At 44.1% G+C, this 12,754-nt stretch overlaps 1 protein-coding gene and 1 non-coding gene across 2 annotated transcripts; both read right to left on the bottom strand.

Annotated features, from left to right (window-relative positions):
* Positions 1 to 1,299: 1,299 nt before the first annotated feature.
* LOC130560831 (uncharacterized) lies at positions 1,300 to 2,584 on the bottom strand. Its single transcript, XM_057344881.1, has 2 exons — positions 1,829 to 2,584; positions 1,300 to 1,742 (listed from the first exon to the last, which is right to left on the bottom strand). The coding sequence occupies exons 1-2, from the start codon at positions 2,249 to 2,251 to the stop codon at positions 1,515 to 1,517; spliced, it is 651 nt and encodes a 216-aa protein (XP_057200864.1). The 5' UTR covers positions 2,252 to 2,584; the 3' UTR covers positions 1,300 to 1,514.
* Positions 2,585 to 10,494: 7,910 nt separating this feature from the next.
* trnae-uuc (transfer RNA glutamic acid (anticodon UUC)) lies at positions 10,495 to 10,566 on the bottom strand. Its single transcript has one exon. It is a non-coding gene; the product is annotated as a tRNA-Glu (tRNA).
* Between the last annotated feature and the right edge of the window lie 2,188 nt (positions 10,567 to 12,754).

The raw sequence follows: 12,754 nt of genomic DNA, 5'->3' as shown, positions 1-12,754 counted from the left end.
ATAAAAATCACACAAAGAAAAACTAAAACAAATACACTGAAACCACACAGACACATCTTATAACAGTATAGATAGATAATGGACATGAGCACCATTACAGCGTTAAGGCAGCATGCAAACTCACAGCAAAGCCTGTAATTACTATTGTAAGAGAATGTAAAATATTGAGTCTTACCAGTGGGTTTCCCAGGGGCTATGAATTCTTGCAGGAGTGCAGATCCGAGGACTCGGTTGCTGAGGACATTAATGTGTGAATGATTTTCATACATTAAACGTACATCATAGATTTTAGTTTGTGATGTACCACTCATGTCCACAGCTTGATGAGCCCGGTTGATGTTCCATCTCGATGCACCCTCAAGCATGTACATCTGAGTATGTAGAGCGTTACATCTCCACCCTGTAAGGCAAAATGTTACACATTGTAAAAATACCATTATAAACCCCTCTAAGAACTACCAAAGCTGATTACTAATTAAAGCTGATTTACTTTTGACCACAATCTGTAGAAATTTTATTCCTTTAATTTTGTGGCACTTTTTCCCTGTCTTATTAAAAATGGTATTTGATGTATTGTTCCGAAGTTAGAAATTCCTGTATTGTGACAACACTACTTAATTACAGACATCATATTCTTGGTATTGATATATGGTATTGTCCCCATACCTGGAATGAAAGTGCACTGATGGCGATGAAAGCTTTCCAGAGAAGAGGACCCTCTGCCACACCGCAGTACATCCAGAACCTTTCACCCTTTTAAAAGCAGCTTTGTTAGCTGAAACGGGTCTTAAGATCAGAGTAATGTTCATTGTACCTCCCAAAGTAGTATCAATGCATCTCTGCAAACCATAGATGATGCCTTGTCAAACCAGCTACGTCGCACTACAGAAACTCGACCACATGAGTCCAGATCCTTGAAACAAGTACAATCAACTCACGCCCCCTGAGTCTGCCACACGGGGTCGACAGATGGGCGTGTAGCCGTTTTTAAGAGTCTTCTTTAACGAGTATTACTGTCATCAAAGATACAAGGACAACTTGAGCAGAAAGTGCCATACAGGATGCTCGGTAAAAGCGTGCGTCGCTGGTAACATACCACTTATCATTCAAACGTGTGGAGCCTCACCATACATGGCGATTAAATTCAGAAATTGCATCTTAACATATGCTAGCAGTTCTAAATATTCTCTTAAGCCTCTAAATCCATCAGACGTCGCTTCCTTTAAACAAGCATTTTTGTCAGGTTCCTAGGTTCAGTTGCATTAATAGCAGATATTTCAGAATGGGCAGAGTGTGGCATTTATGTAGAGAGCATTCACTCATCATTCACTCATCAACATTATAATCTCATTTTTGACAGAGGTGTTTTTAGAGGGTTTTGCATTTGAACGAACATGAACAAAATATGAACGATGCAGATATGTGATTTATTCTCATTGAGAAACATGCCTAAAATGGTTGCTGATATGGATTAGAAATGCATAAATGTACACACATTCCTGTTAGGTAAAGGCTTAAGACGACAAACCTGTCTCGCTGCAGCAGTCCCTGTCAACATAAATCGCAGCTGGATCTGGCTCCCCAGCATCCTTGTATCGCTTCACAATGCCCTGACACAAGTCATCTAAGCCAGCTCCCTCACCAGTGGTTAGGACACAGTTTAGGACTTGGCCAAACTCATTGACAATGTTGGTCATCCAGGTAGCAGTGTCCGCAATGCCACCAGCAAGCTTTTTAGTAATCTGTATAAATGCATAAAGACAATACAATTAGATATAATAAATATTAATTAACATATATTTGTCTCTTTATGTATATTTGTGTTTACCTTTTTGGTAGAATCAAGCTTCAGGATGCTACCATATGTTGATGTTACAACACCCTTAAGCTCATCAAGGTGACTGAGGATTTCATTGGCATGGGCAGTCTCAAACCACTGTGCCAGCGGTAAGGGGCAAAAAGGTGGAGGCTGCTCATAAACCACTTCTGATTGGGTCAGGGCACATCTCTTTTTGTGAAGCTCACAGTCTGTCAGGTAGTCTATAGTCCGTCTTGCCCACTCCTCACTATGAATTTCTTCCAGCGCTTGTTGCAAGAAACTGGAGCTGTTTCCTGCAGTTCTTGGCTTTAGCAAAGTCAAACACTTCCTGTCAAGGGCAAGGTGAGTGGTGAGAACAGCGGGGAATTTATTTCTGTGGGAGGGATCCAGCTGTTTAAGGATCTCTGAACTCCAGGGGCAGACAGGAATCATACACTTACTGCAGCGAGGGTAGTCCACTCCGATTGGGTAATATCTGGAGTCAACATCAATGACTTCCCTAGCTTTAGTGTAAAGCCTGAATGATGCATCTTCCTATTGCACTGTGTGCATTTCAGAGGAATACCCCACATCCTCATTGGTGCCCACAGAAACACCTCCTGCCTAAAGTAACAGCTTGGATCAGGAGGTGAAGTAGTAGGCTTGCTGGGACTTGGTGGATGAAACCAGTTTTGTGAAAACTGCTGCTTCAGTCGCCCTGTGCTGTCATACAGACACTGAGCTATCCATTTCTGGTCTGCTGGTTTGAGCACTCGACAGAATTGTTTGGGGAGAAAACTCACCCAATTTACTCTGGACCTCAGTGTAATGTCCTGTGATGGTGTTTGTACTACAGTTTGTGGAGCTCCTTGCTGGTCTTCGATGTCTGCAGGTGACTGTGCAATGGATGCTGGTGGATCCACAGATTCTCTGTCCCCGTCTGAAAGACTAATCAAACGATGATGATTTTCAATGTGGTGAAACAGTCCAACTGCACCCCAGACTTTTGCACCACACTGGTCACAACATTCTGGACATGGTAGTCTGACAGATGTTCAGTAAAACCCTCTGCATTAATGTCTTCGCTACAAAGAGCACATTTACATTGAATTACTGCTCTGCGGGGCTTGTCTGGAGCCTGCACTGGGCTGCGGGGCTGGTCTGGAGCCTGCACTGGGCTGGGGGCTTGGTCTGGAGCCTGCACGCTGCGGGGCTTGTCTGAGCGAGGGCTGCGGGGTGTCTGGAGCCTGCAACTGGGCTGTCTGGGCCTGATGGGCTGCACTGTCTAGCTGAGGCTGCGGTGGCTGGAGCTGCTTGGGCTGAGTCTGGGCTTCGGTGCTGCGCTCGAGCCTGCACTGGCTGGGCTGGTCGGGCGACTGGGCTGGCTGACTGAACTGACTGCTGCGCTGACTGGCGCCTGGCGCGCGAGCTGGGGCGCTGCCTGCGGAGCTGTCCTGCATGCCGGCGTGAGCCCCTGGCAGCGTCGAGCTCCGCGCTGCCATGTGCCTGCATATCTAAAACTGCTCTACTCAGCTGACTGTTAAAAAAGTGTCAAACAACCAGCCATTCCACCAAGATCCGGAAGAATAGTCTTAAATGTACAATCTAAGTCTTTGCTACGCTTAGTAAATCAAACTACATTCATTACTGATTAAAATAACTTAATCTCTTAACTCAATAAAATGGATAAAATACATGCAGAATTGATGAGCATAACAGAGTTTTGGNACGTACTAGGAGCATTACAAAGCCCAAAAGGCATCCTATTCCACTCGAACAACCCGAATGGGGTACAAAAAGCGGTCCTGGGTTTATCCTCCTCAGTGACTGGGACCTGATTATAGCCACTGGCCAAGTCTAAGGTCGAGAACCAGCGGGCCCCGGTCAATGCATCTAATGTTTCCTCTATGCGAGGGAGTGGGAACGCATCTTTCCTGGTCTTTGCATTCAACTGACGGTAGTCTACGCACATGCGCAGACTACCGTCCTTCTTTTTTACCAGGACGATGGGAGATGCATAAGGGCTACAACTTTCTCGGATTATCTGAGCCTCCAACAGCTGATTAATGTGCGTCTTTACCACGTCATACTCCGAAGGGGGCAACCGCCTATATCGCTGCCGGACTGGGATGTTATCTGTAAGAGGGATGTCGTGAGAAATCAGGTTAGTACACCCCAGATCGCTCTCGTGGGCCGAAAACACCGACTGGTAATTCTGCAACAGAGTCCTAACGTCACTTTGCTCCTCCGTACTCAGTGCAGATAAATCAACTAAATCAATCTGTTTTTTTAATGAAAGATCTACCACACCACCTTGAGAACCCACCTTAGCGACCATCTCTTTTACTTCGGTCAACCCTGGAGGTAAACTTGCCACAAACACCCCCTCAAGTGTCCCTAACACGGTCTTTGGATAAAGCATCATATCTAACGAGCCTACATTCACCACCGGGACATAGACTGTACCGCGGACCACAGGTACTAAGGCAGGCGAGGTCAGGAGACCAGCCGGAAGCCCAGAATCAAGTGGCTCAAACATCACCATGCCCTCTGAAAACTGATCAGAGCAGGTAGCGGCCACTATCTTCATTGTACCTCCTGGAACTCGACACTGATAACGCCCTCTGACCCTCACTCTACCTGCCTGTCCTAGTCCTAGCTGACATGTACCCTCGTGACATTGCTGTAATGCCTGCCTCACAACCTCTGGCACCTCTACTCTCGATGGAAAATCGAACAAGGCTTGCCCATGTCGACCAAAATGTTCCCTGTAACACCGGTTTAACACGTTCATCCCCAATATCCCGGGGACCTGAGTACACATGCCACCAGGGGGTTCTTTGACTACCAAGATCCCACACTCTGGCATTACTTTACTACATATCTCTACATCCAATTCCATATAGCCGAGATACGGGATGGTAAGTCCATTAGCCGCACGTAACTGTAACCACTGATAACGTTTCAACCGTTCTTGGCCCCAAGGTTCAAAGTACTTCAAAAAGCAGCTCTCAGTTATCGTGGACACCATCGAGCCTGTATCAATCAAACAAGCCACAGAAACTCCACCAACATTAACTACCAGTTGTGGGCATCCAGACATTAAATGCGACATTGAGCCCTGAATTACCCCCGCCGAGCTGTGACTCAACAGCCCGGCGGGTGCTAGTTTCCCGATGGCTGGCTTGAATGACGCTGCCCCACTACCAGTGACAATGCAGTGGGGTCATTAGGCAACAAATCAGATGGCGATGAGCCAGGCAATAACGCCCTACACTCCCTAGCAAAATGGCCCGGTTTGTGACACCTTCTACAAATCACTGATCCGAAACGCGTAGCCCGACTTTGCGTACGTCCATCCTGAAGTTTAGCGAAACCTTGAGTGAGCTGGTTCAACTGATCTTGTTGTGCTCTTAACATGTCCCTCAATTCTTTCAATTCAGAAGACGGGGGCCCACCCGTAACTGGACGCTGTCCCCCTTGAACACCGTATTGAATCCCATATGGAACTGGGACTGATTGACTACGAGCACGCGTGCCTCCAGGCATACCCTCCTGTTCCCACCTAATTGCCTCGCTACGTACTTCTAATAACGTGGAATTTGGTTGCCGGCGTACTAATTGTTTGAGTTCCCGCCGCAGGGCATTATCGGCCACATGTTCAACGAACTGGTCGCGCAGTAGCACAGGAGCATTTAAAACAGCCCCAGGAAACCGCTGTTTAACCTTCTCCATTAAGGCCAGTAGCGCAAAGGAGAACTCCAATAGCCCCTCCCCCTCTAACTGCCTCCGTGAGAAGAAAGCTTCCTGTAGTGCTACGTGGGACTGAGAGCAACCAAAAACCTCTCTCAATGCAAAGAAAATCTTTTCTGGATCCCCTCGGTCAGCATCGGAACGGTACCTAATCTCCTCTCGTGCATCACCCTCTAGATGGTCAAATAAAAAGAATGCCTGGTCCGAAACAGCTAGGTGACGGGCCCGAATACAGGCCCGCGCCTCCTCGATCCATTCCGTGATGCTAAGGCTAGACTTGCCACTAAACTTAGGGCACTTCCTGTCTCGAGGCACAAACACAAATCTTTCCATCTGGCTAGCATCCGAACTTTCTCGAAGAGGATCGATATCAGCTACATTAGCAGATGTTGCACTATGACCAGGCAATACAAGAGCACTCTCTTGGCGCAGTCTCTCATTGTCAGCCTTCAACTGGGCGACGAGTTCTCTAAGTTCTCTAAGTTCATCCTCCATTCTTAAACTAAGACTTACCGCCCAACTCGAGGACTCTCACACAATAGCGGAAACTTGCTCTTCGCACTCCGATGACGCTGTTGCTTCACCTACAAAAAACAAACAAACAAACAAACAAGAACAAACACTAAATGCTCACGTCTCTGCCTAGTGGCTGAGACCCTGCCGACTACGCCAGAATGTGACCTGACGCCAACTGACCATGGAATAGAAAGCGATACGCCACCCTAGATACTCGCCAGGGACGAGAAAGTATTCTTATACCGTAAGCACACAAATTCACTTCAGGAAGCGGCAGGAGACGTGAGCGTAGAAATATATATACTTTTATTTAAAAGATTCTGACCTAACATCAATCACTGAAAATAAAGAAATATAAAGGATAAACAACAAAAAAATAACTAAATTGAGAAAATGCCACAGTAAGCAGCCTGGGCCAACAAACCCTTTTAAACAAACCAAAACAAAAGGAACAGGAGCTGAGGCACGCAAGCAGGGACTAAGGACACAATAGGCCACACCACACCTCACACTGGTTACACACGCTCACGCACACACACACAACACACCACAGCACTCGTGGGAGAACACCAACACCCCAAACTCCGCCCCGCCTTCAGTACTCCGCTCCTGTAAACAAATAGATAGAAGTAGGTTTTGGCACAAGTTTCAGGGGTGCAGACACTCTGCAATTACTGTGCACTACAGTGCAAGATAGCGAGTAGGCGCTCTACTGCTCACAATAATGCACCTTCACACAATACAAAACAACAAGTATAAAGAAAACAATATAATAGAATCAAATTAGATTAAACATGCCACTACAGCAGCACCATCAGGGCTAGCCAATGTAACACGGGTGGTTAACTGCAGCAACTAAACAAAAAAAAACATGAAAACAGTAGTGCCAACAAAGCAATGTAAAATAAAAATAAAAATAATAATAATAATAATAATAAAGTAGAAACAGCAAATACAACAAGCAAAACAAGTTAAACTATAAAGAAAACAAATTAACAATAACATAAGGTGCAGCAACAGCGCCCCCGGATAACTCCCACGTAGCTCCAATGCGCAGGAATAATCACTGGGAGCGACGCGAACAATCTGTCAGTAATGCAGTCAATAATTAGACAGGTTGGACAAGATTACGACATCCTAATGCAAGTTTAACAGCACCTACCATAAGGGTAGAATCTCCCCACCCCCAGATAAGCAACCCACAGATGAATGCACTGGCGGTCGCGGCTCGTTCAAACAATCTGTAGGCGGAGTTCATTAAGGAGGACAGGGACCGTAAGATATCATCAAAAAGTCTAAAATGCAACTAGCATTAGCGGCTCATTACAAATAGCTAACAGGGACGAGGCTTAACACACATACCGTACACCTCCGATCTCGTAACTTGGCCGATCGGGTAATCACACCAATGTGCGGAGGACAACTCGATCTGTTTTGTTGGGAGACTGTGTACGCAGCCAACCCCCCAAGACATCTGGAATATCAACAGACACCCAAGCTCGACTCCAGCTCACTCAAGCTTCCGCCTGTAAACAACAAAGCCTGTCTAATGTCACCACAAGCACAATCTTACATCACCACACCACACAGTCATTACACTCACCTGAAGAGGGGCAACGCCAACCAAATGTCAGCCACAAGGTTTCTCCTAACGTGCCGTTCTACACAGAGACGCTAACATTAGCTACCACATGCTACCAATGACATAGCCCGTAACACTACGTACCTGCCGGGCGACCGGATGTAACACCGAAGCAAAAAAAAGAAAAGGGCGGGGCCAGTGATATCAAACCCCTTAACCATAGGCTATATATATATACACCCCCATATCGACTGATAGGACAGCTAATAATCCAATCCCCCAATCGGCACAATGGAAGACTTATTAGCCCTACCACATATACAAAATGGCATTGCTTTCTATACATTTATATTAACAATGAGCTTTATTAATAAAATTGTGTTTCAATTAGCATGTTCTGGTGTTTTGCGTTGGTACCGAAATTGGTACCGAGAACCGTGGATTTTACTGGTATTGGTACCGACTACTGAAATTTTGGTACCGTGACAACACTATTGTAAAATGGTACTTCCCTTGGGCGTACTTTAACATGATGTCATGCCAGTAGAGTCAGGTTTACCCGTCTTAGTCATGTCTAGAAATATAAAACAAAAGGTTAAAAATCAGAAAACTTTAGTTAGATACAAATAAAGTGAATTTAAAATATTGCCCAAATTAAGCCTTTAATGTCTACGTAAGTGTTAACAAGTGCAGCTGGATTTAACAAAAAAATTGGCTTGGAATTAACACAAAACACATTGGCACTCTGTGTTTGTACATTCATCATCATCATAACATAATTATATATACAGTAAGTTACAACAACGATAATAATGTTATGATGATGAATGTAAAAAAATTCAGAGTGCCGAAGTGCTTTGTGTTAAATCCAAGCCAATTTTTTGTTGAATCCAGTTGCACTCGTGTGATTTGTGGTTTAACACTTACATACATGTTAAAGGATAAATTTGGGAAATATTGTGATATAAATCGCCATGCCCATTCATTTTGCAACAGCAAAATGCCTTAATTATATATACAGTAAGTTACAACAACGATAATAAAGGCACTTGGATTTAACACAAAGCACTTCGGCACTCTGAATTTTTTTACATTCATCATCATAACATTACTATCGTTGTTGTTACTTACTGTACGTGTAGTTAAGGCAATTTGCTGTTGCAAAATGAATGGCCATGGCGATTTATAACACAAAATGTATGCTTTAATATCTTAAGTGTTAAACCACAAATTACACGAGCGCAATTTAAGCGGTTGAGATGAAACCATAGTGTCAAAGCTACGTTAAATACAGCTTCTTTTTCGCATGATAATGTACTCACCTGCACGCTATCCGAAAACTTTAAAATGATTAAAATGTTTTTTGTGTGATTTAAGCAAATCCAAACTGTCTCGCACCGCGCTGTGACGGACGTCAGTGTAACGAAAAGCCCGCTTTGGCACACGTACACGCTGTAGTCACATGACAATGTTTCGGCCAATGTCTGTTTTGCACCATTCTACCAATTAGAATCGGGTGTTAGGATTGTTAGAACTTGTGTTAGGAATTCTTTTGAAAGTGTTAGGACTTAGTTAGAATGTGTTGGGACTTATTTGGAATGTGTTAGGACTTGTAACGAATCGTTAGGAAAGGTTTGGCTGGCCGATCGCTGGAGGGTACGGCCACGACTACTGCAGGTACGCTCGCTGGTCTCAATGGGTCTAGCGCGAGGGTCTGGCTAGCTCACACGGTAGAGCATGATAGAGCTGAAGATCTTTGCTGAACCCGACTTGACCCGACGGGTTCGGGCTTAATTTCTATCATTTCACATGGGCTCAGGACGGGCTCGGGCTGGTGCGGTAAATGAGCGGTCATGTGATGCGTTCCGATTAGCGCAAGAAAGATGCGAAAATGGATGCTGAGGAGGTGAAACGGAGGATTGCCTCTGGCGATTACGTTTTGGTTGCACCAGCAACTAAAGCAAAGTCTGAGGTGTGGAAAAGTTTTGACCATGTGCATAATGAGAATAATGAGCCAGTGGGATATGTGAGATGTTACAGAGGGCTTATTTTATTTCTTTGTTCCAACTTCCAAGTGGCCTATAGCCTACGTTAGTCATTAATAAATTATGTTAAAACATGTATAAATGCCTCATACTTGACAAAAGCTGTGTGCGTGCGCACATTTGAATAGCCTAATGTCGGGCTGTAAACGGGTTCGGGCTTTTAAAAAGCTGTCAATCAAAATGTACTTGTCGGGCTCGGGCCAAATTCTGTCGGGCCGGGATGTGGCAACTTTTAAGGCCGTTACAGCTCTAGAGCATGAGACTCTTAATGTCAGGGTGCTGGGTTCGAGGCCCACGTTGGGCGTCTGAGCTGCCCTATTTCAGCGGACGTATTTACGAGAGCCCTGGCTCCCGGGGCCCTAGTGCTGGGACCTTTGGGCAGCTTCTCTAAAAAATTCAGAAAAAGTAACACGTTGTCACCTTGCTGCCTGCTGCAACAGGGGTTTCTCTGAAAACAAGTGCAACGATGCTGTGCTGTCACTTATTTGGTTGTAACTTTTCCAGGCTTTGGCATTTCGTTCCAAGTCGAGAGGGCGTTGTGTCCTAGGAAATTGCCACGGTTCGTTCTGCCACCATTTTCATCCAGGCCAGCGCTGCAATGGTTTGGCACGTTCAGCTGTGAAAGGTTGATTGGGACGAACTTAGCGTTTTTTTGCTACGTAGATCACAGGGAAACTGCTCTTTTCAGAATTTCAAAACAACACGTTGCGGCAACTTGTGGGCCGTCACGCTAAGCTGAGTTAACAGAGCCTCACTGTAAAACAGAGAGGTATTTCTAAAAGATCAAGCAACCTGACGGCTTCCCATACCGGGAGTCGAACCCGGGCCACCTGGGTGAAAACCAGGAATCCTAACCGCTAGACCATATGGGACACCCGAGCAGGGGCCATACACACTGCAACTGTTAGGCATAGACGAGGAAGTGAAGCAACAACCAGAAGCTTTCTTGGCACTAAAGAAACAATTTCTATCTCTTTCTGCGCACGTATGAACAACGGACCCGTTCACAGACTTGTCAGCTGCAAATGAGCCCGCTGACAAGAATTCGCTTTAGCCATTTAACAAAACCTGATTCGAAGCCTCAAAAAATGTGTTAACCTCCCCTGCACCGAAATCTTTCGTTAAAGCAAAAGACGAATGCAGGGATGAAGAGAAACTTGAGCTGTACCCACCAGCCCTCGACCCATTGTGGTCCTTACGTCACACCACAGAATTCAAAGAGGGTCAACTCTGGAGGGTCAACTCCTAGGACATTCCATCTGGGGTTAAAACGAAATAAAATGCCCTTCCTTCACCAAATAACTGTAAACCCCTCTGATGACATGTTGCTGAATCTAACAGCATGCTGTGCACAGGTACTAGGACTGGGATCCGACTGGATAACAGAGGAACACATTTCACACCTCTGACAAATGCCAGCCGATGCACTGAGAGATTATAGGAAGGCCTTCTTCTTCCTCTCTTTTATTTCTGTTCAACTACAGGATAAACACCCAACCCTCTCATTGATGTGTATCTAGTTTTTTTTTTTGGGGGGGGGGCGTTTTTGGGTACATCTAACATGCAATCTTGGGTTTTAAAATTGTATTATTTGTTTCTGAGCAAATCATTTTGACTGATGGCAAAGTTAAGTTTCACTTTCTAATTATGATTTAATGGTGTACCAGAGCGCTGTCTACTGGAGTAGGCTACTTTTGACTAAATCATTTGCTTGTGATATTTCCTATTTTACAAACGTCTTATACTTTGTAATAATTATTGTGTTTTGTGTCATATTTCGTTTTATTCTGAACAAAATCAATTAGGATAATCAGAGCAGTAGCAGTGCCAGAATCACATGTTAATATTCTTAAAATTAAAATACAGGAAGCACAGTTTTGTTTTATGTCTAAATGCTTAAATTTACTTAGTTTAAACCTAAAGCTACATTAAAATAAATATTATGAGATAGGATTGCATGCATTTTATTGAGTGATGCATCGAGTACTCTTCTGTTCCAACTGTAATGTAACCCGGACTGTGTCCTCTCGTCCTCGTGGGTTCGAAATCCCAAGTGTGAACTTGCCGAGTCTGATGTAGCAAGGACGCAAGTCCCTTCTTTACGTTCTTAAAATTGAGAAATGCTGCAAGTTAGCTCAGGCCAAGGAGTTATTGCTATATGCTACTGGTAGCATATGATAAGATACATCAAAATATACAGTTAAGATACTGCAGCGGCATTCCACCTTTCACTCAAGTGGCCATGTCCTCAATTATGTAGAACTTTAAGGCTTAAAACAATTTAAACGAATGAGTTATAAAAACATTCACCCCACTCAAAGTTGTCAGGAAGGACCAAATTAGCTCTATAGACCAAAACCACTTTTGTACCAGGCTGTAAAAATATTTTATCTGCTGCGAAGTTGGGCATTTCACCCCCATTTGGAGCCAGCCTCTAGCGGCTAGTTGAAGAATTGAGATTTAAGTCACTTCCTTAATGCTTTCATGAGAGAGACCGGAAGGTTGCCGCTTGGTACTGACCACTACATGATCACGACGAGAGGCCAGAAGTGATGGCAGGGATCAGCATTTGCTGAAGGTCTCAATCATGTTTGAGAGCATTTTCAGAGGCGAGCCAGTCTTGAAGATTAAACTAGACACCTAAAAGTTTCAACGTAGTCGGCAGGATTCGAACATACGCGGAGAGACCCCAATGGATTTCTAGTCCATCGCCTTAACCACTCGGCCAAAAATGTGGCAAAACAGACTGCTATGGGTGGGGGGGAAAAGAAGGAAAAACGAAGGGGAAAGAAAAAATTGATGAAAAATTAAGGGAAAATTTAATAAAATGACTTTTATAAGTCATTTATAAGTTTTTTTATACTTTTATTGTTAGTTTTTTTCATTTTTTCAATTTTAACCAAAAAATACTAATTAATAACCAAGTAATTGTAATGATAAAAATCCTTGTTTTCAAAATTAGACAAATACAAGGTGTACATCCACAATAAAGTTTATTTCAAAAGCTCAAATATGACATTTCTATATAGCAATAATTCCAGTCATTATATGTTATAAATT

This window comes from Triplophysa rosa, linkage group LG1 (assembly GCF_024868665.1).
Source record: "Triplophysa rosa linkage group LG1, Trosa_1v2, whole genome shotgun sequence".
NCBI lineage: Eukaryota > Metazoa > Chordata > Actinopteri > Cypriniformes > Nemacheilidae > Triplophysa > Triplophysa rosa.
Note: the sequence above shows the minus strand (reverse complement) of the source record. Positions and strands in the feature narration are given on the sequence as shown.